The sequence below is a fragment of the Alosa alosa genome, chromosome 18 (genome assembly GCF_017589495.1).
Source record: "Alosa alosa isolate M-15738 ecotype Scorff River chromosome 18, AALO_Geno_1.1, whole genome shotgun sequence".
In the NCBI taxonomy this organism is placed as follows: Eukaryota; Metazoa; Chordata; class Actinopteri; order Clupeiformes; family Clupeidae; genus Alosa; species Alosa alosa.
In genome coordinates this window covers 29,505,888-29,533,641 of record NC_063206.1, presented here as the reverse complement: position 1 = coordinate 29,533,641, position 27,754 = coordinate 29,505,888, and the positions used below count along the sequence as shown (strand labels likewise).

At 39.3% G+C, this 27,754-nt stretch overlaps 2 protein-coding genes across 3 annotated transcripts in view; both read right to left on the bottom strand.

Annotated features, from left to right (window-relative positions):
- Nucleotides 1–14,438, bottom strand: part of LOC125311648 (serine/threonine-protein kinase MARK1-like) — a 40,537-nt gene extending 26,099 nt beyond the window's left edge. The window contains exons 1-3 of one of the 2 annotated variants that reach the window (XM_048269911.1): nt 14,057–14,438; nt 5,831–6,025; nt 2,055–2,108 (exon numbers count right to left, since the gene is read on the bottom strand). In XM_048269911.1, coding sequence (XP_048125868.1) covers nt 2,055–2,108; nt 5,831–6,025; nt 14,057–14,107 — 300 coding nt within the window. In that variant the 5' untranslated portion in view covers nt 14,108–14,438. The remainder of the gene's footprint in view (nt 1–2,054; nt 2,109–5,830; nt 6,026–14,056) is intronic. The other variant, XM_048269910.1, reaches the window with a different exon arrangement.
- A 5,786-nt stretch (nt 14,439–20,224) lies between these two features.
- The window catches only part of efemp1 (EGF containing fibulin extracellular matrix protein 1), a 76,384-nt gene continuing 68,854 nt past the window's right edge, over nt 20,225–27,754 (bottom strand). Inside the window, exon 11 of the mRNA XM_048270252.1 lies at nt 20,225–22,611. Within this exon, the coding sequence (XP_048126209.1) occupies nt 22,450–22,611 (162 nt within the window). The 3' untranslated portion in view covers nt 20,225–22,449. The remainder of the gene's footprint in view (nt 22,612–27,754) is intronic.

Here is a 27,754-nt window from a genome sequence, read left to right as displayed (position 1 = left end):
ATTCAACTGCACTTGTATGTAGCCTCTGCCGTTCAGTTGTGGACGTTCGTAAATTGCGGTAGGTGGTGGAGAAAGGCAGAGAAAGGTGCAGATTACACTATGAATTGAAAGTTTGATAAATACGACGTATACTTGGGTCTGACAGCGTTCGCTATCTGCGGTTTGTCCATGGCACTGATAACGCTACATTCGCAAATGTACGTACTGGCCCTCAGTCTCATTAGTGTTTGGTCAGTCAAGATGGACCTCACATCAGTTGATTTTTTCAGCCTTGTGCATGCCTTTGAAGTTATACTGATTGCGAAACCGCTGTAGGACATAGAATAATACAGACTACCTATATAACCACTCTCTCTTAGATACACATAAAGAGGAAACACACGGAAACACACAGAAACACACACATTAATTAAAACTATGTCTGGAGCATGAACAGGACCAGTGTCCATCATACAGTTACCCAGGAGCACCTAGCTATTCCAAATGTCTGTGAATTACTAAAATGTCACTAAACATTTACAGTACAGCAATTTCCTGTATATTATCCGCATTGTGTATAAATCGCAGAACACAGTATTTTATGCTAGTAAAAAAAAACAAAAAAAAACATATTAATACCATATTAACTGCCCCCATGTATTAACCTCATAGCTGAAGAAATTTTGCAAAATCAATGTATAAACCGTAGCTAATGGTTGGGAAATTATGGTACCCTAAGAAGACATTCTAGAAATCTTTGGTTTGCATGCAGCACTTGGGCCTCCAGCCTCATGCCTACAAATCACAGACATGGGGATATCCTTTACTGTACATTCTGTTGGAATTCAAATAATGGAAAACTTGAAATCAGATCAGAGATGTAAGGCTTAGAATTTCAGAATTGGATGTGTATAGCATTTCAAGGTGATTTGGCTATGCAGATGTGCTATATGATCACATTGCAATTATATGCACAAAATCAGACTTTAGTTTAATTACTCCAAATCAGTCATAAAATACATCAGAGCTAATTATTTACTCTTTCTGAGGGTGTTTTTTGTGAACACGCCAACCGAACTCAGACCCCTCTAACGCAAACCGAACTGAGACCACCTTGGGAGCCTAGCTATTGAAGAATTAGTGAACTTGGGATTACATTGCTCACCATCATGATCTGCAAGGATCTGTCAAACTCTTCTTGCATGTATAAAACATACTAGTAACCTACATACTGAGCAGGGCAGTGAACAGGCTGCTGTTCACTAGCACCAGTAACCACCACTGAGTTAGACAGTGTGATTGTCTGGCATGCTGACTGACAGTTCAAGAGCATATTTGCAATAACTTCAGATCAGAATTCATTCTGAAAATATATTATCATATATACAGTATATTTCAGAAGAAAATTAAACAAAATCACCACACTAATTATGGGTTATGATAATATTTTCAAACTGATAATGAATGATGATGAAAATGAGCAACTACATAGCCCATAATCCAAAGCAGTAGCCTATAAGGTCTGAGCCAGAGAAGGTATAGTGTGAACAGGAAGGAAATTGAGGCCCCATCAGAGCTGAAGTGCACCAGAAAGAGATCCGAGTCCTCTTTCAAATTAACTCATAATGTGAATACAAAAAACCTTTTGTTTTGGTCCACTTTCTGGTCCCCTTTTATATTTTAACCAAGGACCAAAGCAGTGGGCTGCACCCACTTTATTTGTTTCCAGTTTTCGGAGGCTGGGCTGCCTACAGAGACCAGGTTTTTTTTACAGTGTAATTACGGAATGGGCAGGTAGCGGTCGTGAGGAGATGATTGCTGAATATGACCAAAAATGTTATGGGCTTGAAATCGCGTAAAATCCCTGACTGCGCCTTTAATAGTGAGTGTGAGGCTGAGATACATACAGAAAGTGCAAGTCCTATGTTCTGTATGTCATGTTGTAAACCTATAATTTGGCAATGTAGTCTTCTCCTCTTACATAACAAAAGGCTTCCTCTTTTTATAATTACTAGGTTGGTTTCCCTGATTCCCTATTTTGAAATGCAAGCGCAATAGGCTAGCCAGGTCTTTACCTTTTGCAGACTGGTGGGGTTCAGCTGTGTCTTGTCTATTATCTTCACTGCGACCTGTAAAACAATCAAGTGCGGAGAATCACTTCATTAATTAGTAGTAAAAAGACTTTGTGTAACTGATAACGTCTACATTTTATGAAGACAAAGTGAAGATGGGAAGGTCAGGTGCTGGGTCTCATGTCAGATGTGTGTGGCTGAGGCTGAACTGCTTTTGTTTATTTTTTCTAGTTAGCCTCTGCCTCTTTATATGTCCCTTGCATTGCCCTGTTTTGATCAGGTGAGACAATATGCCATTGCCAAGATCCTTGTATTTGGATAATAATTCCCTGTTGTAATTACAGACGGCCTGCACCTTTTCACAGTTGAGCTGAGCCTTCAGAGTCTTTGGTGCTCAGGGGGACTTTTCACAGTATTGTCAAGAATCCTGATGAACAGGAGAGTGTGAGCAGCTGCCTGGCTGCATCTAAATATCACTGCCAGCTCTTTGTATAACCAGGCAGAGAGAAGAAGTGGAGAGCAATGAGAAGCAGAGTGAGGAGTCATGATGTACGCAGGTGGCTGCTATTCTCAGCATGCTTTAGGTGGGCAGATACATTGCACTTCCTCTCTTCACAGCCACTCAAGGGTAAGGTTAAGGGAGGGAGGGTAAAATCATGTTTTTGTACAGTTTGCCTTGTTTGTGTGTCAGTCAGGGCCAGGCTTGCAAATCTGTACTGAACAAAAATCTATCAAAATGGACACACTGAGCCAATTACTTAACTGATATTGGGTGCATGCACATAAAAGCTGTTGTTTTTTCGGAATAAATAATTCACCATTGTTTCTTTGACAGAAGGTGAACATGCATAGCCACTCCTGTGAATTATTCACTAAGTCAGTAACATATGGCATTTGCAGCATCCTGCAAAGAGTCTCCAAAGAGGGCCATGATCCCTCTCTCAGTAAGAAGACAGCTTCTTGATGTAGTGTAAGGGGAGCGGCAGGCTCCTTGAGAACTAATGTTGGCAGGCTGAGGGAGAAAGAGAGAATGTATAGCCTGATCATGATGGGCTCTGAGTAAAGAACAACACCACCCTGAAGGAAAATGTCTTGTCTTGAAAATGTCTTTTCTTTGTCTCTCAAGAAATAAATCAGCTCAGATAAAATATATCAAATATGATTTATAACATAACTTTTGATTTGCTCCCTTCAAATCCAAAATGGAAGGATTTTAATGCTTACCTTTTTTACACAACTCTTGCTAACCAAAGACTGTTGTTATAATGTTATAATAATGTAATAATAATAATGTATAATGTTAAAATAAGGTAATAACTACACACTATTAAGCATTTGTAAGCTATTAGCTAATGGACAGGTGCATAAAGCACAGGTAAAGCACAGGTAAAGCACAGGTGATCACCTACCTGGACCCATTACAGTTTGCATACCACCCAGAGGTGGGTGTTGAGGATGCCATTGTCTACCAGCTCCATAAAGCACATTCTGACCTGGACAGAGCTGGCAGCACTGTGAGGATCATGTTCTTTGATTTCTCAAGTGCTTTTAGAAGTATTTTGTTGTTCATTCACGTCAATTAACACTAACTTAGCCTACTCAACTTAGCAAGTGAAAAGATGATCTAGTTACAGTCCAAAATTACTTTAAGGCTTAAAATGCACATTGATAAGTACATATTCCATGAACACTAACCTTGGATCTCTTCGGAGTGTGATGAAACAATGAAATTATCATTCTGTGTTTTTTCATTTCACTTGTTTTTAATGTTTGTTCTGTTTACATTACAGCCTGGTTGGAACGTTTCAAAATAAAAAGCGGTTTCAAAATAAAAGTCCCCCGAAACAAAAAAGGCCAAAAAAAAGTAAATAACATAAGGAATGCATTAATAGTAATATTTCAAAAAGATAATAGAATTGAATCGTGACTTTAAAATCGAAAATTAAATCGAATCGAGGATTTGGAGAATCGTGACACCCCTAATTATAAGTGCTGAAGTCAAAAACGTATCCCAAAAAGAAGGCAGAGTTCCGTGCAAAATTTATTTAATGACTACATAGCGCAAAGCCTGAATGGATCGCACGATCGCACTCCAAAAAAATTGTTGAACACCAATATTTATACCCTTCCTTAGATGCTGACACAACACACCTGCTTTCAGCAAGCACACTAATAATACGGAAAACTTAGAAACACAATAGGGCTTCGCTGCTTGGCCCCCAATGACTCACCCCTGATCAGAAAGAGAAGAATAATCTTTTAAGAATAATATTGGGGAATATTAGCTTACCCACTCACAACTGAAATAAATAGAATCTTCTGTCATTTCTACAACCGGCTTTATTCACCAGAAAAAGATCCAGACAACGAAGAGATTAACCGCTTTCTCAACAACATCAATTTACCCAAACTTGACAAAGATCAAAAAACAAATTAGAAATTCCAATATCTCCAGATGAATTCTATGCTACACTTAAATCAATGCCAAACAACACAGCACCAGGTCCAGATGGCTTCCCTTCTGAGTTCTATAAGCATTTCTGGTCAATTTTAGCCCCACTCTTAATCCAATTGGTAAACTAATCAAAACACAATTCCAGACTTCTGGCAACCTCTAACACTGCAACAATTTAGCTTCTACTCAAGCCCAATAAGAATCCAACCCTACCATCAAGTTACAGACCAATTTAATTAATCAATGTAGACACCAAAATAATCGCCAAAGCTCTAGCAGTCAGATTTGAAAAGGCCATTCCATCCATAATTCATCCCGATCAAACAGGTTTTGTTAAAGGCAGGTTAGCCTCAAGTAATACACGCAGATTATTTAATATTATGTATCACTTTACAACCCAAAAAAGCAACACAGTCATTGTCACATTAGACGCTGAGAAAGCATTTGACAGAGTCAATTGGAAATTCCTGTTTTCCAGATTAGAGCGGTTTGGCTTTGGGGACTTATTCATTAATTGGGCCAAACTATTATACACCTCACTAAATTAATTGGGGCAAATTATTATACACCTCAGCCACTATCACCACCAATGGACTACAGTGTTTCCCCTATTATGTATTCAGCAGCGGCTTAGCGTCGCTCCTAGAATTTAAGCGCCACCGCAAAAAACGTCGCTTAATTAAAAAAAACAAAAAAACACATGTGAACTTTGGGAACAGCTGCCGTTCGTTCCTCTCCAGGTTTGATGTCAAAAAATAATAGTAGGCACAGTCAGGGATTTCACAGGAAATCACGTTTATTTGTGTTTATGTTTAAGTTTATTAGCAGACGCAATTTTGTGCAAAAAAGCGTAGCCTACATTATATTTTAACCAAGGAACCAAATTAAACACGCCAGCAAGGTAGCTCACCCCTACCTCCAGTACTCCCAGATAAATGCCTGTAACAACACATTATGTAACAACACCGCATTATGTAATAACTCAACAAAATGTAATACATTTTCCCATCATTATGTAATAACAGACTCACCACTAGCAGGCCTAGGCTACAGCTGAGTGCAAAATCTCATCATCACTGTCTTTTTATCTGAAATATTTCATTTGGTATTTCAAGGAGCATGTAACATGACACTTTTATTGAAACAAAACAGCTATGCTCTTTGGACCACTCATAATACCACAAAGTAATAATTTAGCACACACCAAGACACAGTCCTCCAGTATCTTTGGAATACTGTTTGATATAATTAAATTACACATAAAATATAACAGAAACATCATAGAACTTCCGGATAGAACACTCAAGACCGAAATGTCTCTCACCTCTCTTCCTGTTAGAACATGCCGCGCCAGCTTGACTTTGGCAAAGTTGCCCTTGCCAATGGTCTTGAGGAGACGGTAGTTTCCAATATGTGGATGCTCATCAGATGTGGAATTGCGGCACCGAGAAAGACTCTGGCGGCTGCCGGACTTCATGGGAGGGGTCGGGCCATCTCGGAGTCCATCCACGGACATGTGCTACAAGCAAAAAGGCAAGTGAATTATGATGATGACAATGAGAATACTTTTATTGTCTGCCATATTGTAAATGTCTAGAATATGAATCAGCATCTTCTGCTATACAACCCTGCTTATAAGCAAAATGGTTTAGATCATGTTTATTTTTTGTTATATTAACTAGATGTTGGAGCAAAATTCTTCCAAGAAAGGGTTCCGGCCCACCGGCCAATTTTCAAAACTCAATGTGGCACTTGAGCCAAAAACGCACCCCTGGCCTAGGGCCTACATAACTTCAACTACATGGCCATAGGCTGCAAGTTTAGATCTCAATAAAAGGGCACTTTGTAACTCAAAATGTTCCACTAAAAAGTAGCCTACTTTTTTGTAGATTCATGTTTCATTTTAAATATGTGTTGCTTTCTAGAGCATTTAGCCTACCATCTTAGGCACACATCTCCACTGAAGTATGGCTACATGATGGTAAGGCGCTTTATGTAGCGCTATCTCGTGAGTGAGAATCTATTGCAGCACTTTTTGAATGGTGGGTCTGCGCCAGTGTTGGCTGGTGGTTATACAAATAACGGAGGAAGGAAGGTGCGCTTGATTGGTGTTAGTGGCAAATGTGAGGTTGTGATGGTGTTGGTGGCATATGTGAACAATAGAGTATGTAGGCCGCCTACCCAGACACATTTATAGCCGCAGTTTTGTGCAATAAAAGCTGTTCTGACATTCTCAGGGGTGGTCTGACCTAAGGAGCTAGCCTAGCTTCCACCATTGTGCATTTGAGCAAGACACTTAACCCCAAATTGCTCCAGGGACAATGGACTTTGTAATATAACTGAAATATATAAGTAACTTTGGATAATAGTGTCTGCTAAATTAATGTAAATGTAAATAAATGTAAATTTAGGTTTGGGAAGTCAGGAAAGACATGTAGGTCTAATTATGAAATACGGAATGGACGGAATCACAGAATCTACTACTATTGTTTTGGTAAGGATTCTTATTCTTGTTCTTCACTTTTTTTAGGACATTACTTTGCCTTTTTTGAGGTGGTTCCCTTGATCGAAAACGCAGGAAATTTGGTACATACATCAGTCGAAGCGCTCGCTACTCAGTTACAGAGGCTTTAGCCCCGGGTGTGGCCCACAGACTCCATACCGCCCCCTTATGTCATTGAGCTCTGTGGTCGATATATACTGTAGTTTCAGCTACACACACCAAATTTGGTAGGTGTGTGGGGCTCAAAGAGACAATCAACTTTTGTATGTACTGTACATTGCATTAGCCACGCCCAACAGGAAGGGAGGTAATTGGGATTTTATGCGTTTGGACACATGGTCAATTTTAACATACTCCTAGATGGTTTGTCAAATTCATGTGAAATTTTGCAAACATGAGTGCAAGATGTGTCCATTGCATCCAAGAAGTGTACATTATTAGTCAGAAGGTAGGCCTAAACCCTTTGCTTCCCCCTTTGTACACACAAAGCTTACAATTTCATTAGACATTAGTTATATTATTCTTCCTCGGCTCTTAAAGACTCAGATTAACTCAAATGTCATGGTATCTAGTTGCAACAATTAGGCATAATCAATTAGTTGTCAACTACTGTAGATGAGAAATTAGACAAAAAAAATCCTGAATCCTGCATCGTCAATTTAAATATTTTTTGGTTTCTATCTTTTCTCCTCAATGACAGAAAACTGATTTGAACATTGAACTGAACTGAATATTTTAGAGCATCACCTTGGGCTTTGGTAAACACTGTACTGATCAAGATATTTCACCATTTTCTGTCATTTTGTACACCAAACACCCTACTCCTTTAATCAGGAAAATAATCAAGAGATCCTACATGAATCGACTAATTGACAAAGTACAGTATATGCACATGGCCTAGTCATGATTGCATATCATATTAGCAGCAAGCAGGGGTGCCGTGAGGTCAAAAGAAGAACATAATGACTTAACACTATTATTATTGGGTGAAGGTGGACAACACTGTATTCTTTCAAAGAGAGCCAACTCTGCAGCACACCTTCTACCAAACACTCTTATCATCAAAGCTATAGTCACATGCCTAAATGAACACATACACAAAACCAGTCACACACAGTTGACAGCTAGGCCTAGTCTGTGCAGTAGTCTGACCAAGTTAAGCATAATACAATGTTGTGACCCTGAAGCATCAGCATTGCACACTGAACACATACAGTGCCTATAAAAATATTTATAAATATAATCTTGATCAATTTAATTTGACCTTTTTTACTAGCCTGGAAAATCCAGACCCTGATCATTTAGAAAGATTAAGGGTCTGGCAAAGAACAATGTAATGGCCCAACTTGAGGGGCGGCAACAAGCATGCATTTAAAAATCTCACTGCACGCAATTGGATAACACTAGACCATGTTTACTCTGAATGATTTCGGACTTCGACGCAATCGGATAACACTACGACCAATGTGTACTGTCCTCCAACGTTGTAGCGCTGTCTTCATCAGTTTAGCTGGTTCCCCAGAATGTTGGGGTAAAAGTAACGTGCATCATTGCTCTTTGCCAGAGTGTCTCGCAGAGACAATTCCATTGTGCTCTCGCGAGAACTCTGGACTTCCAGGGTACTTTTTTTACAATAATGTACAAAAATCCCCTCTTTAAAGCTACATTGTATAATTGTATGGGTTAATTCTTGGGGGAAATTCTTCCATCTAGCAGTAAGATGCAACAGATGTTGTCGTTATGGATTTGTTATTTTGGCTTATATATTCAGCGAGCAACTTATCAGTGCTAACATTATTCGGCAATACTGTACAAGATATGTAGTTCAAGATAACGCTAACGTGGTCTTCTATCTCTGTACGAAGAGTCAGAGATCATCAGGTGATTCAATGTTAGGGATTTCCCGGCAGCCGCAAGCACAACTCTGTCGTTCGGTAGCTGACCGACAAACGCGAAAGGCAGAGCTAGAATTTCAGGTATGTCCCTCCTTGGCTAATGTATTCTAAAGATGGAGGCCGAAACATGGGTGCCGCCATACGGGCGACTCAGCCATATTCTGAATGGCAGATTCTACGCCAACGAGAATACTTTGAATTGCTAGTTGAATACACATGAATGAGCACATATTTTTGAAAGAAAAAATGGGTTTTTGATAAGAATCAACCAAAAACATTACACAATGTAGCTTTAATGTCAATGTGAAAAAAGATTTCTACAAAGTAATGTTAATAAAAGACACCAGGCAACATTTTTGTGTTAATTACTCATCTTCGTAAGTCGGTAAATGGTTAAATGACTCATTACAGGGCGAATGAAGACTCTCTCGCCCGCCCGTACTGCCTATAGGAAGAATATCCCGCTTGCAAGTTCAGTGTATCGTACCCGCCGACCGAAGCAGGATCAGTTTACATCCTGCATCCACAGCACAGAGGCAGGCTAACGAAACGCTAGCGATTGTTGCAAACGTGTGTATAATGGCAGAGCCAGCAAAGAAGCCGTGAAAACCCTTGACGGAAGATGCAAAGAAAAGGAAAAGAGCTTCAGACCGAGCGAGGGGGAGTTTCGTAGAGAAAAAGCATCAGGCTTGCCTGGTGTCCCTTTAATTAAAAATAAATAATGCAAAATAAGTGATTGCATAAATATTCACCCCCTTCAAGTCAGAATTGAGTAGATGCACCTTTGGCCACAATTAAAGCATGGAGTCTGGGTGGATAGGTCTCAATTAGGCTTGCACATCTGGATCCTGCAATTTTACTCCATTTTTCTTTGCAAAACTGCTTAAGCTCTGCCAGGTTTGAAGGGGATCGGGTGTGAACAGCCCTTTCTAAGTACAGCCACAGATTTTCTATAGGACTGAGGTCTGGGCTTTGACTCGGCCACTCCAGAACATTCACCTTGTTGTCTTTAAAACATTTCTGTATAGTTTTTGCTGTAGGCTTCGGCTCATTGTCTTGTTGGAGAGTAAATCTTCTCCCAAGTCGTAGTTCTCTTGCAGACTGAATCAGATTGTCCTCCAGGATTTCCATAGCCTGGCGGGCCATCCTATATCATTGAAATGTATAGTCTGGAATCGAACCATTCACCTCGCTTAATCCAAGGGGAGGGCAGAGAATTGTCTTTCAAACTGCCTAGGCATGCAATAGGTCAGCGCTACGACCATATCCGTATCCGGTCGGCAAAACGGCAAATACATCCTTCTTCGAAAGTAATGACTTAAGTGCATTGTGTTGCTCAACTTTCAAAGAAAAGCACAAGTCCAACTCCTCCAAAGTTGACGCCAACAACCGCTCTTCGTTCGCCATAGCCAACTTTCCTTGTTGTTCACAGTCGCAGGACTGTTGTTATCCTGTTAAGCCTGCCTTAAGACTCTCTAACAAAATTGAGCGCTGTGATTGGATGAAGTCCACGGCATCAGCCAATAGAAATCCCTATGGTTTGATACTAGACGTACAGGCTGAGCAAATTAATTTGCCGCTGCTAGGGTGCGTCTAGATTTCTAGGCTAGGATTTCCATATATTTTGCTGAATTCATTTTACTTTTACCTTTACAAGCCTTCCAGAGCCTGCAGTTGAGGGCCCCACAGCATGATGCTACCACCACCATGCTTCAAATTAGGGATGGCGCATTTTAGGTGATGTGCAGTGTTTGGTGTCCACCAAAAATAGGATCTAGTCTGATGGCCAAAAAGCTAAATTTTGGTCTCATCAGACCAACAAACCTTCTCCCATTTGACCTTGGAGTCTCCCACATGTCTTTGGGTGAACTTTAGTCGAGATTTAATAAGACTTTCGACTCACTTTTAGAGCTCTGACTGGTGAAGAACTTGGGCAAACGTTGCTGTGTGCATAGTTTCTCCCATCTCAGCTGCTGAAGCTTTTAACTTCTTCAGAGTTGTCATGGGTGCCTTGGTGGCCTCCATTATTCTTTTTGAACAGTCACTCAGTTTGTGGTGATGGCCTGCAATAGGCAGATTTGCACATTTGCCATATTCCTTATGTACGACGCTCAGAAATTATAAATATAGCCTCGGAAACATAGAGACATCGAGCTATATCCTCACTTGAAGGAGCTTGTGTGGACAAATAGGGTGAAGAGTTAAATGGCAATGATATTATTACATACTCGTTAATCTGACTCCATTTGATTAATAATTTGTATCACCAATCAATTACCAAGTAACTATCTTATCAGCTATGGAGGAGAATGGCATGGCACACTACGAGAATTGAAGATATACTATTGGTAGGCAAATGAACAATTTATTAGGCACTAAGCCTTAAAGGTAAATGTAACCTATATCACTTCAGTTGAAGGTAAAAGTAAACTCATATGTTCTACTGTAGCAAATGGTAACAAAGGAAACTTAACCAATTCACAGAGGTAAACTTGACAAGTTAGAGATAACAGATACACCAGATAAAACAATACAAACCCAGAGATAGAGAAAGGGGGAGAAAGAAAGACAGAGAGAGAGAGAGAGAGAGAGAGAGAGAGAGAGAGAGAGAGAGAGAGAGAGAGAGAGAGACAGAGAGAGGGGGAGAGAGAAAGGGAGAGGAAGAGAAAGGGGAAAAAAGAGAGAGACCCAGAGAAGAGGTCCAAGATGGAAAAGAAGAAGCCAAAATGGGAAAGAAACTGCGAGGAGGACAAAAGCCTCCACTTTTATCATTCACTTGGGCCACCCCCGACTCATCAGAGCCTTTGTTGTCTGAGGTGGGTGGATGTGGCCCAGGTGGATATCATAACTTTATGCTACAGTGTAATTCCTAGTCTAGAACTATGCACAGATACATTCAATTGTAACGAAACCATGATCAGACTGTTACCCATGTTACAAGTATTAATTCAAGACCAAACATGAATGTATTATTCACAACACATATTTACAGAGCAATACTGTATGATAATGAGGTTGGCCTATCTCACCATAAGACATCAAGTAGGCCCAGGACTGAGTTATCTCAGGGGCCAGAACAAGGAGCAAACGGTCACTTTATGCATGAGCGGGTGTTGGGGATCTTTGGCCATGGCCAGCTAAGACAATACAGATCAAACACAGGCATCCACACATGTAAATTGAATGCAAAAGGCATTCTTTAGGTTTGGGCAAAAGACGGGCCTTACACTTACATTCCTTAATGATAGATTTTACTGAACTCCAAGGGAATCAGGCGATCTCCTTTTCACTAATTGTGAGACTAGCACCAATTGGCTGGACAGCTGTTGATTTAGGTCAGTCACTTTAAGGGGGTGAATATTTATGCAATCACTTATTTTGCATTATATATTTTTACTTAATTATCATTACTTTGTAAAAAAACGTTTTCACTTTTACATTAAAGAGGGGATTTTGTAAATTAGTGTAAAAAAAGCCAAATTAAATTGACAATATTCCATTTATTAAAGCATTAAAAGGAAAAATATCCAAGGGGTTGAATACTTTTTATAGGCGCTGTATGTTCATCCTGGAAAGGATGTGTGTAAAACCCAATAAAGAGACCACAGAATTTTAACTTTTACCTTTCCCTGTCTGTCGTCACACCAGAAGAACTTTGACTTGAAAATGTTTTGAAAGCCTGAGTGCTGTTTCACAGAAGAAAAAAAACTACAAGGAAGGACAGAAATATAGTAGCCTACACTGTACACACGTGTGTGTGCGCATGTGTAAAGACCCTTTTATCTTACTTTTAATTCAAATTAATTTGCAAAATTTGCAAAAAAGCAAAATATTGCTTTTAATTAATAAGAAGATGCTTCATTATACTACACAATGATGTAGACCTGTATCAGACACCACCACACCAAACCAGTCACACTGGACTCCACCACTATGCCTACCTGTAGTCCTATGGCATAGAGCAGTGGTTCTTAACTGGTGGGTCGGGACCCAAAAGTGGTTCGCGGAACCATTCTGGAAATCGCCCATTTCAAATAGACTTAAATTGAGACGAAATGGTGCAGAATCCACAGTGTGCGATGTTCACAATTGCTGGAACATGAGTGAAACACTATACACTGTACACCTGTCAAAGACAGATCTGTCAAGTACTTTAAGGTGATATCAGTAGTTGGAGACTTCACAAATGTAATGCCAAACAGCATGTTCCAAACAAATAGGCCTACAGGCACTTCGCCTTTCTTAGCATGTAGCTCACCAAATATGTTGTCTTGAATGCTATTAATATATATGGGTCGTGACTTCATGAACATGGGAAATTGTGGGTCCCAAAGCCAGACCATAAGAACCACTGGCATAGAGCACCAGAGTCGTAGCCTACATTCATTTACTATACGTATTTTTCATTTTAATGTTCTGTAACCCAAGCTTCAGGTTGTCTGTAGTCTTCCTAACAATGTTTTATTTTCAAGGACTTCATGATTAAAAACATTCACAACCTTTCAATGATAACAACTTTTGTTACAGGTATTGTTCATTCCCGCAATAGCACAAACAGCCTAATTTACATGCATCTTCCAAAAAGACAATCGTTAATTCTTAAACATAGCTTACTCTAGCCTATTAATTGTAAACTGGCCACTATAGCCTACACTAGGCTTCAGTTGCTGTCATAGTAAGCTATAATAGCTTGTAAGTGGCCAAATAAATTGCGATTAGTGATTGATGCAATTAATCTACGTTATAGCTAGCCTACTGTCATAGCCTACTTCATACAATAAGTAGCTATGTATCGATATGTCGGTAAGTCTGTCGATACAAGATTAATTATGACAACGATAAAACAAGTAGGCTACTGACCCTCTCAGCAGATTCAGCTACAGAACAGTTTGAGGTGTCATGCAAGCTGTGGCAATCTGTCTTTCGTTAGCGATACTAATATGCGGTCTCGTCGCTTGACAGAGGAAGACGTTTGCTCCATTACTTTCATCTCGTCCTGACGGCTTCGTGCTAGTGTTACTTCATGAGGCCTTAACGCTAATCTGCCGGGTACCAAGCTAATTCAACTCATCACATTGCAACGAAAGATCACAATTACTCTTGATGTTAGGCTGCTTCTCATAGATATTACTGAATCTAATTTGGTACTTACATTTTCCGCATCACGCTCATTCACGGTTGGTAAAGGTGTTTTGGTCGACATTTTTTGGTTTTCGGCCGTCTATCAATGCAACACGCCGTGCAGCGGAGTCTCATAAGAGGCGATTTGCACACTACTACATCTCGGTATCCTTCAAGAACAGTCCGGTCATCAGCCTCTTTTCCGCAGCATGTTTCAGGTCCACATTTGAACCAGCCTGTAGCCTACGGTTCTTTCCAAGAAAACTAACCTTGGTGAGGAGACAAAATCCTTGGCTGTCAATGTCAACACCAGCACCGCTGATGAAATCTGCCGTATCAGAAGGTTAAGGGAGGGAGTGGTGATGGTGGGTTGAGGGGTGTGGGGAAAATAATTCTCATCCACGAGCTGTCCTCTGTGAAGTGGGCACATTCACGCGAATCTTGTTTTGTGATCCGTTTTGGCGAGTGTAGGCTATACACGAACTTGCTGCCACAAATGTGAATTACAGTGGCTTCTGAATTTTTTTCTTTCTTTTCAGGCTATTTAGGTTAATCAAGTGAATGTCTTTGTCTCTATTAAGATGTTATTGGCAAGTCGGCCTATAGGCCCTTTTAGTCCTATGCAACTTTTGGTCAAGCTTGTCACCTAACCGACTGTCATTGTGAAGGCTCCTTCAAAGAATCCTCCACAATTTTGTTGGAGGACGAATGTTTTTTTCTCGATGTAAGGCATAGCCTTAGGCTACATTGATTGAACACATTCACACACGCTTACCGAGGCAAACCTCCCCACCCTCTGCACTAAAATATTAATGTAGCCTATCTCTCAGGTCACCAACAGGTAGGCCTAGGCCTAGATTAGACTGGATTGGATTCACTAACATTTGGCTGCAATTGCAACAGCTTGGTCAATCAATATGGAGTGCAAACAGACCTAAAGACAAACAACCAAGTCATATTGTTGATTTTTCAATTTGCTCAGTTCAACAAAGCAGGTCTGGGATACAGGCTCTATAAAGGCCGATGGTTCATTTTGGCTAACGGTGGGCAGTGTGTAAACTGACACCCTAAAAGATGTGCTTGTGGCTGCTGACAGTAGCAGATCTCATTGTTTGCATGCCTGCACCTCCCATTAGATATACAACCTGTAGTAGGCCTACTGGCTACCTACACTTCATGTCACCTAATGTTATTGGCTTACTAATACTATTCCTCCTAACAGTTGTTGTCAATACAACCCAGATAGAAAAATCACATTGGCAGATATTGGCCGCTGGTAGTATGCCGCCGGTGGCGTGCCACTTGTGGTCTGCTGTTGGACCACCATCTCTTTAAATTTAACTTATTAAGAAAAGTTATTAAAATGATGGAGTATAAGTGAACAAATGAAAAAGATTTTAGACCATAGTGGCAAAATAATATTGGGCAATTTTGTCTGCAACCTGCCAGCGGACTGCTAGAGAACCGGTGAGCAAAATGTCAATGGACTGCCAGATCTGCCCCCAGTGGGAAAGCAATATCAACTGAACTATTTTCAAATAGAAACTGAAATTCCATGAAAAATGTTTTGAATGGGGAATGAGAAATCCCCTTTCTGCTTGTATTATCATTTCACCAGTGTTTCTGAGGCTAACACTCCACAATGTCTGCCTCCTGAACTTACATTCCCAGGATCAATTGACTGTTCTTTTTGTCACTCTCAAAACATTTACGACCAGTTGAGATCTTATTAACACAGGTCTTAAAGACCTAAGAGCAATCCCAAAAAAAGCCATGTGTGCTTGAAGCTGAGCAAGGCAAATTCATATAATGTCCTATATAACTCCTCTTACCTGCAGGCCTTCTAGTATAGTCTATCTATATGCAAAATTTCAGCAAGTTTAAAGGCAGCCTAAAATACAAAATTGTAGCAACAGTTTAAAGGCAGCTCAGTGCATATCCATGAATTTTAAAATGTACCTAGCTCTGTGTTTAATTATGTCATCACATTTGAAAAGCTGTTTTTATCCTGTTAGAAGGCTCATCACAATGACAGCGATGGCAATGACAACCATAGCCTTTGATGAAACAGCCACTTTTGAGACACAATAGACTTCAAGATTATTTACACAGAAGTGAACACTAGATGGCAGAGTTTAATATTAAAATGAGATGAGAAAAACAAAGAGGGGAGGGAAACGGAAAACAGAAAAGAGATGAGTGGGGTAGTGAGCGGTGTGCACTACATTGCACTTATCACATGTTTTATATTTTAATCTCATTCAAAGACTACTAACTAAAACTAATATTACATCTGCATTATACTGACAGGAGAGAGGATACTGATCAAAACAAGGGATAGGAGAGATATATGACAGTATCACAAGACTAATGATGTAGAAATAGTTCTCTGATTTACACACTCTTATATAGCTTACATCTCATTTCTGTTCCAAACATTAATACAGTATACAACATGTATTTGAAGAGAAGCACCAATATAAAACTTTTTACACGTTTCTGGAGGAGGATGTCCCAGGATGCCCTGCATCAAGGTCCAGGGCAAGATCTTGAGGTTTTCGATATAAACAAATATCAAAATCAACAACCCCACCCCTCAAGAAAAAAGAAAGCACCCTTACACATACACACATAATGAGACAGTCATGCATTTCTATCAAAATAATGTAACATTACCTGAAATACTGTTTGAAAAGAGGTAGGCTGTAGAATCTATTTTATAAATAAACAAAACCTTTTGTTTCTGTGTTTGCATAAGTGCCAATCTAGGACAATGAAAACGGAAAGCAGATAATAACATGGTCAAAACAAAAGGGGAAAACATTGGCTGTTGGCAAGGATATGGGCATTGCTGGAATTCTACATCTGATCCACACAGATCACGCCTGGACAGGGCAGATCTTATCCAGTCAGCAGCAGGCACTCTATTCCCTGTCTTCTCATTTCTCATGATTTATGCAATAATTTGTCTTAGTTTGTTGATCAGACTTCCTGACTACTCATCAACATGTAGTTTGAAAAAAAAAAAAAAAAAAAAACATTTGCAATGTTTGACACTTGCCACACAACTTTTTATTATAGTGCCCAGCCCAATTAAGATTGCACAGACGTAAATACAGTTTATGTTTAGTATACCATTGTTACTATGTAGAACCAATGGGAATATCATGTTAAAAGATGTTATAAATGTTTACATGTTCAGTGTTCAATATTACTTCATAGTTTTCATTGGTTGACCTGTGTTCACATCCCCTCAGATAAGAGTCTAATGTGTGTTTTGCCTTGAGGTCATGGAACTAAAGACACCATCATTCAGGTATACCTTACAAGGCAGAGCATGCATTCTCTTTCTGCTCCAACAAGTCAATAGAAGCCACTGGTATGCTAAACATTTTTGGAAAGTGAGAAACGTAAGACACGACTGGAATCTGATCAGGGATAAAGGTCATCCAGTGTGCTGTCAACTATCCAACTGCTTAAAAAAGAATTAATGTCTGGACCATCAGTGGGAATCTGGCCTTGCTAAGTCTGTCAGTCACATTCCCTCCCCTTCAGCATCTGGGATTTTTGGAAAGTGAAAAAATGTAAGAAGTTGCTCATCCAGCCTGAAATCCAGGACAGATGTGGAGAGTAGGAACGAGGAAGAATGAGAGAGCAGAAGCCACGAGTAATGCTCAGATTTGGACAGAGTCCTGAAACATTGTTATCTGGCAGTTCCCCTCCAGCCAATCATAGCACCCAAATGTTAATGTAGGCCTACATGTATTACTCTGACCTTATTTGTTAACATATTGAGCTTGCATGATTGTTTTCACCTAATGCAAGGATTTTTCTTTTCTGATTTTACACATATATTAGAGCAGACCAGTTATTTCTCCCCAGGTCTCTGAAGGAATATTTTTCATTGGGGGCCAAGCAGTGAAGCCCCGTTGTGGTTCTACCTTTTCTTATTATTCTTTCTTTCGCCATGAGAGTCTATGGCAGCCCATAGAACCGTCTGGTAAAAAGTTGTGGGATTTGGCACACTGAATGGGGACAGTCCCATGACTAATTTCACCAAGTTTCATGTTGGCACCTCGAGAGCTCTTAGTGCCACCAACTGGTGAAAGTTGGACATGCGTTCACACAAGTAACTTTTGAACCGTTTGCCCGATTTTCAGAATTGAGGTATCCTTGGAATCTTTGGACCAAGCCGAGTTCAACACACCATATAACATCAATTTCTGCCATGATGGATTTTATGTTATATTGGATTTTAGCGAAAGTGAAACAATTTTCACGTCACAAATTTTGATCGTTACCAAACTTTATACACTTGACCAATGTTCACACAAGTTGTGCTTTTTGTAGCCATACTCAAAACCGTTCTCCTACAGCCAATTGAAATCGGTGGTATACCAAATGCGATATACATTTTTAGTACACAACTGTTAAGTCATTTGTAATCACTGAAGGACTTTGTTTTTTAAGCCGTCATGACACTACAGATTTTCAGCCTTTTGTTGGACAGTATATATAGTGGCTGTATTACTTCTGTATAACAGTAATGGAAAATGTCCAGATGAAAAAAAAAATCCTGCATCCAGATTGTTATGTAGGAGGATAGGGGAACAATATACCTTGCATGAAAAACTGAAGTATATCGGACCAGTAGTTTAAATTATGTGAGTGGCCACACATAGAGAGATACAAACAGATTGCTGTACCTCAGCTCCCCATCAGGGTAATACAAATTTAAATAGTGTAGACGCTGATGTAAATTACAATAGATTGTTTACAACATCAAACAACAAGGCCCTATGTTGCATTCATGCTGAGTTCTCCTTTAAGTGACATATTTAATGAAAATGCAAAGAGGCTTTACCCTTAGAGTGGTAAAATATTTTACAGCTGTGGGTGGCAAACACTAACTTATGAAAACTACCATTTCCCAAAAGTGTGTGTGTGTGTGTGGGGGGGATCTGTGCATTATATGTAGCATTTGCCAGATGCAACAAGTGACATCATTCCATTTCAACTTTCTGGTTTCAAATCTAAGCCAAGCAGCTCTCACTTTTTCAACTTTTCAGCCATTCAGCATTTCTGTTCTACAGAAAACTGAAAATTAAAATCATGAAATTTACTCTTTTGTGATCGCATATCTATGACACTCTTTTGACATTATTTTGTCTGATTGTCATCTGTCTGAGATGGAAAAGCAAGTGCAAAGCCCTTGACTATATCCCATGGCTATGTTCTCCCCATGTGATCCACATTCTCTCCACATGGACATGCAAGTTGGAAAGGCTCTGTGCCTGTGAATAAATCCACAATTAATCTCATGTCCATTGCAGTGGCAACTTAAATAGAGGAAGGGGAAGCTAGTTTTACAGAATTAAACAAATTAAGATGTGAAAATATGCGGTACAATACAGACAAAAAAAGCTTTAGTGAAAACATTTAACATAATTTTCAACCATGACTATAATCAAAAGAATGCTTTTTAATGTGATATCGTAATATGTTTCTGGCTCTACAAATGCTTCCACATACTTCCAAGTGGAACCCAAACTAGCTTCATACCCACAAGTTGCCACCTTACCAAAATTAGCCAATCACCATTGTGTGTTGTACTGTTCTGTTTGGACTGCATGCCACTGATGTTGAAATAGTTGACAGGGACCTCTATTGCAAGTCCAGATTCTTCTGATGTTTTTGCCATATTCTGAGATGTGAATTAAGAAATCATAAGGAGTCATAAAGACTGTTGGCTCTGTCACTGAATCATGCAAATGCAGCAAAATCTAACAGTTTGATTTGAACTATCAATTATGCATCATTCAATACTGGATGCAACTGGCACTTCAATATGGAAAGAACTTACATAACTTTGTGAAACTAACCTTTGAATTAGGAAAACTAACACAAAGGCCTCAGGAGGGAAAGTACTGGCATCTAATTACATCTTTAGTTGTAGATCACACAGGGATAAACACTACATTGACAAGTCAAATAAACTCCCATTGACTGTTGCATACATTGCATAGAATGAGATGTAAACCCAAGCCTAGAGAACAGCACTCTGCCATTATGTTAATAGATCATCAATATTTACACACATGTTAAATCTGATGAATCTTGAGAGCAAACAAATAGCCTAAACATATCCATGAATCCTAAACTTAAACATCAAAAGTCATGAACCAACACATAATTTGTAGAAAAACAATGGATTTATTAATTAGGGTTATTTTTCACAACACATTTCATTTAATAGATGGCATTACCATGGTTAATGTGAGAAATGTGAGAACATTTTAAATACAGAAATACAAGTGTGGATTTTGCTATTTGGCATAGAAATCATACTGACAAAACTGATAGTTGTATGCGATCAATACTGTAGACTTCAACAGACAACTAGTAAAGAAAAACTCTCAGATTCTTCCACTTTTTCCATTCAGTGCCTGTTGCCCAGTAATCAGAATACAGCTCTCATGCAATAATCAACTTATAGGGACTAAATGTTAGCTAGGTAAGAGACTTGGAAGACTTGGATACAGAATTGATGAACAATCATACTGTTACACATATAGGTTAAGAGGTGAACGGAAGCATGGTTGTCTTGGTAGGGATCTTCTCTAGGCTGGGTAAACCCAGCCGATCTGCTGGCGATTTGATTTCGCCCTGCAGCTCAGGCTGGAAACCTCCAAATTTTTCTATCCTACTTCCGTTACAAATCTGTGGGGACCAATCACAAACTGGCGTATCCACCTGGTGCATCTGGATTGTTGGTCTGATTGGTTGAAGGACTATCCAATTGGGCACAGTCATTTGAACTATGCCCGTTGATCATGCCTCTTGTGCAGTAGAAAATACAGAGCAGACTCCCCAGACTAATGTTCAACCTTAAAAAATTGAGCTTGATCTGGTGATTGCCAGGCTAGATCTTCTCCATGATACAAGGCACTTTTAATAGAAAAAAGGAAAATTGGCCTAGTCAGGGCCTAAAGCAAGTGGATTGCTATAATGTATAATGTATAATTTAACTTTACTTGTGTGAAAATCAGTAAAATCATGAAATCAATAAGGAGAAAGATAATACCAGAAAAAATAAGTTTTTACACTCAGTCCTTGAGTAAATATAACCGAAAGTGCTAAAGGTGCCAAGGACCACTGAAGAGACTCTATTGATGGCATTTCTCTATCAATTATACAGTTTCATTATAATATGTTTTTTATTAAAAAAGCCAGGTTTATCAGAGAGAGATTTCATCAATTATTGGTTCAAGTTACACACTATACAATGCTTGTTAACATTCCACATGTTGCCATGACATGACATTTCTAACTATTATGCCCAATACTCCACATTAACAATGCAAATGTATGTTTTTGGAGTGTTTTGTTAACTACAGCACCTGGTTGCCTGTAACTTTCTAAATGCACTTTATAGAGGTTTGAGTCACTAATTATGACTGTTTTGAATGTTTGACTATGTGACAAAAAAAGCCACAAAAGGAGCAAATTACCACCACTCTGTATAATGAGTTATTTTGCTCATAAAACGGAGAGCCTTACTGATATATGGCACTGCCTTGTCAGTTTGCCACAAAGACTACTTATGAAACACTTCATAGAGAAATAAAAGCTTATTAAAGAAGCATCATACAAAAAGCTATACAGTCATTCACTGACACCATTTATGGACCCTCTGATCTCAGCTCCCTTGAGCATGTTTTTTTCCCTCTATTCCTGGTTATAACATTACATTTTTCCACAGTGCTTCAGTCTGACTCTTAAAGCGACCAGTCTTCATTATGTTACCCCTGCTACATGTACAAAATAAGGCATCATATCTAATGAAAGGGTATGAGTGTACAAGTTGAAAGTTTGGTAGATTGGTTTAGAATGCTTTGGCTAAAATTGAAAGGCAATTTTACAAACATATTTTAGCATGTCAACTGTATCAACATCCTCCCTTTGTTTCCAAAAACTGAAATAAATTCTTCAATAATTTATTGTATATTATATTATATTATATACAATATTGCATTTAAAACACTGTAATTCATGCAAGGTAAGGTGATGGTAACAAAGCTACAGCTGATAAGGTGTTCTGGGAAGCTACATTTGATTAAATCAACAACCTTACTTTGCCTGGGACTACATAATAGAGGAGCATGTTTCAATCCAATGATGGTTTTGTTTATTTCTCCCATTTCTTTCAGGTAATAAGGGACACTCTTCATTACAACTATACTTTGGCCTGTGATCATCATTTGGTTGTCAGTGCTGAAAAGAGTGTGTATAGAGCCAACAAATTCACTCCACACCTTACTCACACAAAAGCAAGCCATCTCTTCAGTCTTGTCATTGCTGCATTTGATAGCTATATTGTAGCATACTGTATATGTATACAAGTTGAAGCAGCATATGTTACCACTAGAAGGGGTAAGGCCCCACAACAATGGTGAGCCGTAGTAAGGAGCTGGAACGGTGGTTCATAGCCGTTTGGTAAGTAATCATTTCCAGGTCCAGAATCAGTTCAAGAGGTCCACTCAAGGACTTGGTCATGACCAGCATGGCACCAACATTGCTGATACGCTGAAAGTTAAGTTAGGAGAAGTTCACAAATCCATCCAGTTTTCTCAAGACATTCATACTACCAGACACAAAACATATGCCATTTTAAAAAACTGAGAATATGTTTATTTAATGTCAACCTAAGCAACACTGACAAAGGGGGAAAAAAGAGAGCAAGAGCGAGAGAGAATGAGATACAGTATGTTAGCTATTAGCTTAAGGCAGGGAAGTGTTTAAATAATTAAATGAATAGCCTTAAATTGTAATTTTAAAGGAGAATTCCGGCATTTTTTTCCAGCAATTACAGCAAGGAACAAAATGATTACCCCTGGCATATATTGATTTAATGTTGATTTTCTCTTGGCCAATATGTTTGTTCTGACTAAAATTATACTGCCACATGGCTAAAGGTTGTAAGACAATGGCCACAATGGACACTTCTATTCCGATTAGAAACTGAATAACGGCTCAATCAGAGATCTGGACTCTGGCTGGGCTCCTCTAAAATGTTGATATTGTTCTCTGTTAACCATTTCTTGCCTTGTTTGGCTGTATGTTTTGGATCATTGTGTGGTTTAATGATCTTATGCCGCCTATTGTAAACGTAATGTAAAGACTGTGCTGGTATGCTTGGATGAATGTCCTTAGGAATTTTAATCAGTCATTTGGATGTTATCAGGGTAAACATTGTTTTTTTTCTGGCTGTGTTTTCGATTGCAATCCCTTGTCAGTCAATACTGTGAAAGTAAATAAGTGTAAGACTTAGTAAGACTGCTTTGTCTTTGTAAGACTGGCCCGCCCACTGCAGTCCTATGGTGAGCATATACGTCGGACTTCCAACAACACTAAGAGGTCACAGTCAAGACTCTTTTCTTCTTGGATTCCTTGTTGGTGGAGTGATTTACCTAAAGTATACTGCTCTTCATTCTAGCAATAGTTCTGGGATCTTCAAAAGTGTTATCTGTTTAACTTGTATCAAACTAATTAATTCTTAGAGAGTTCTGGTTTGTGTATGTTTATGGATATCGTTATGATTCTGTTCAATTGTATTCAGTCTATAGTCTCTTTCGCACCGGAGGGATTTTTGCACCTAGAACATGCAATAATGTTCCTAGAACCCTTTTTTCTCGTGTTCGAACCGGACCAATTTAGGGATTATTAAATTCCTCTGACCGCAGTTCCTATAACTCTTTCAGCTCCTACCTCAGGGCAGGGTCTTTTCCTTTTTCCCGCATAGGAACCCTTGGTGACTTAGGTCTATGTGATTATTTAAAATCTGCACTGTCTGTGTAAGCAAAACATATGAAATATACTAGTGTCAGAGACCTTATTAACGAGACTGGACGGCATGCAGAACGCACTCTGCTCCAGCCCGGACCCAAATGGATGGTGGACAGCCTTGTGCAGTGGCATTACGTCTGCTACACAAACGATACGTCACTTTCTGTTGCAATTTGCCTGAATGCGGGCCTATACTACCGTATTTTCCGGACTATAAGTCGCTCCGGAGTATAAGTCGCATTAGTCAAAAAATGCGTCATGAACAGGAAAAAAACATATTAAAGTCGCACTGGACTATAAGTTGCATTTATTTAGAAATTTATTTCACAAAATTCAAGACCAAGAACAGACATTTAATCTGGAAAGGCAAGTTAGGCTGAATTGGCTGAAAAGGTGTCCAGTATGTTAATGTAACACATTAACAGTTATTCAGCTAGACCAGGGGTCGGCAACCTTTTTTGCCTGGAGAGCCACTTTTACCAATTTTTTTTTTAATCTCAGAAGAGTCACATAAAGACGGTTACAAGAAAAAGTTTGGATATTTAACGTACAGTTACTTTCATTCAACAGAGGATTTTTTAATACATGTTCTACTAGTTTTAAAAGTAATGTGCAAGTAACTTCTCATGTAGGCTAAACACCACCCCCTATTTTCCCAGTGTCCTTTGGTATGCAAAGTAACATCATAGTTAACAACACAACACTCAATTTTCGTTGACATGTCATTGGCGAAATTGAACATTAGGCCTACCAGAGATTAGATTTGGTGATGGCCTTGGAGTCTGGCTGGCTCATATTCAGTGAGGTGAAGTTTCATGCAAGAATTGAGGCTGTCATCATTTAGGGGCAACTCCACGCAAAACTGTCATATCCATAACGCCAACTAAATACCATGGCATTGTGTTGGCATAATGGATGTGACAGTTTTGCGTGGAATTGCCCTTAAACGTGAGCGCACGTTTGTCTTTATATTTTTCATATGTGAGAAAGATTTCTCACATGCAAGTGGAACCGAACAGGGTTAACAGAGCAATACTAACTCTTTGCAGTGTGCGAAAACGGGCAGTTCATTTCGTGTTTTCAGAATCAGTCTTTGGATGGAAACTTTCCCATTTCAGTTCGCTTGTGTTCGCGCTCGCAAGCTGTGGTCGCTGACGTTTCCTTTTTGACATTTTCCTAATCTAGCCTACAGTAAGCGCACACATCAACAATCACAATTAAAGTGTTCTCGTTGACTGAAATGGAGGGAAATCTGTGATTTTGTTTGATATTGACATGGCAATAAACCGCGAATGTAACAATATTGTGCAGGCTACGGTTACTGAGTCAAGTGAGGTGGAAAGTTATATAAATTACTCAGATAGACCTACAATATTACACTTTGAAAATGAACGAACTAAAATAAAATACATTTTAATTAAATACTCATTAATTATTTTCAAAAGCTGAGCAGCATCAGAGGGATCAAAGAGTTGCATGTGGCTCTGGAGCCGCGGGTTGCCGACCCCTAAGCTATACAATAGCACACAGAAGAGCATGCTGAATCGGTGTCCGGTATGTTAATGTAACATCTTAATGTATATATACTGTATTGATATATAAGTTGCATCTGACTATAAGTCGCAGGACCAGCCAAACTATGAAAAAAATTGTGACTTATAGTCCGGAAAATACGGCACACACGAATACAACTCGCTAATGTTAGAGCTAGTTAAAACTTCTCCATTGTTTCAGTTTAATTTGCCCTGTCCTTGATCTCTGTTAATTAATCTCTATCATTTAAGGGGCTGGGACATGGAAAAGCAGTTTTAAGAAATATGTTAGGTAGGAGATCGAGTTTTGCCATGTTAACCTATGGAGACTGACGGGCTGTGGGTCGTAAAGGGCAGTTATTTGGATGTGAAGTGGCTTAACCCATGTATAAACATAGTGAAATAACATATTGCACTGTAGAAACTCTACCCCCACTGTCACCAACACCTCCTTGCCTGATGAGCTGAACCACTTCTATGGCTGCTTTAATAGGGACAACAAGGAGGTGACCATCAAGGTTGTGGTCTCTGCAGATCACCAGCCCCTCCAATGTTTCCCGCAGTACTTTGCAGCTAAGGCGGCCGCCTAAGCAACACATGCCTGCCGCCTTAACTACGTCGTCAAAAATGAATAAATGTATAAGAGGGATATCCACCATGTTACTCTGTCCTGTTCTCTCCCTTTCATTCCAAACCAACGCCAGTCTCCCTTCTCTGCAGAACATTAAAAAAAAAAACATGTGCCATGAATTGGAAGTTTTTACAATCTTTAAATGCCGTAAATCCTCAAATTATGGCCGTATTCTTTTATTTACTTAGGCTGCGCAAAGCACAGGCCATTTTTTGGGGCAGGCTTGTAATCGGGCCAGGCCTTTATCAGGGGTGTGATTTGCAAAGGTCAAAAAAGCAGAAAAATATACGTAGTGCAGAGTGACCATACCAGACACCCATTCCCACCACCACCACCACCACACACACACACACACACACACACACACACACACACACACACACCCCAGGGTATATGGTTCGAGTACTATAATGTATTATAGTGTTGGCTACTGTATGCATTTACATGACCTACAATTCATAAAATTCATGAGGCAAATCCTATGCAGGGTTGGCACTAGAAAAGGGCCTTATGCAGGAAATATTTTTGGCCCAAATACTAGGGGGAAGATTTTGAAAAATAGCCTCTTAAATGATGACATTGGATGACTTTTATGGGAAGTATTGATACATTGAGAAATATATATTTCAAACATTATATAGCATACAATACAGCATAAAAGTCCTAAATAAAACAAATGTATAATAGAGCAAAGTATAGCCTAGGTCTACACAAGACTAAACCAAATATATAGGCCATCATGATCACTTTGCCAACAGTGACGTTGAACCATAGATTTTTTCCGTTTATAACATGTTTTGTTTATAACTTAAACCAACCTTCTTTGAATAGCCCTCTAGTAAAGCAGTAATGATATTCTGAATGAAGGCCTTCAGTGGCTTGTGTGGACCAGGAGTACACCTGCTGTAAATTATGTGGGAGTTGACCTCACTGATGCTTAGAACCGCATTGAAGATGTGCTTGTACCATTTCCTAGATTGGTGTGGAAAGAGGTAGGTTTTCATCCTCTGATCAGCTGTATCTACTCCTCCCATAAAGCTGTTGTACCTGTCCACACACACAGGTCTGTTTATGTCTCGGAAACCTACACTCTGTGCTGGCGACAAAGTGCTGTCTAGCTAGACATCCCAAGTGCCAAGTTCAAATCGCGTGTGCATCTAAGTGTAACACGCACACGACAGAGTGGGAGAGAGGGGTGGTGCGTGTGTGCCTGAAACGCATCCAAGACAGAAAGCATCCTGGCCTGTTTCGCTAAATCAACCAATCAGTTTTCAGTGTAGGTGGGCTTTTATCTCTTTTCTCTACTACCAAAATGTACATATTTTATCATCACAATCTATCTATAGGCCTTCCTTATTTTTGAATAAAATATTCATCTGTACTTCAGTATCTAAGTAGGCTAAAGGGATACCTTCAGGTTGGGATGTATGCTATACATTGTTGACATTACTGTTAAAATGCACTTCCAATAAAGTGAGTATTGGCAAAACCGGTTGTCATTTTTATGTTGAGGCAGCAGGGGTGTTGTCGGCAGCTGCTGAATGTAACTAATAAAGTAACTTGTAATCTACTAGTTACTTTTTAAATCAAGTAATCAGTAAAGTAGGCTAAGTTACTTTTTAAAGGAGTAATCAGTAACCAGATTACTTTTTCAAGGTAATTGTGGCAACACTGACCATAGGATAGCTGTGACATAAATGCTGTGATGAAATTCGAAGTG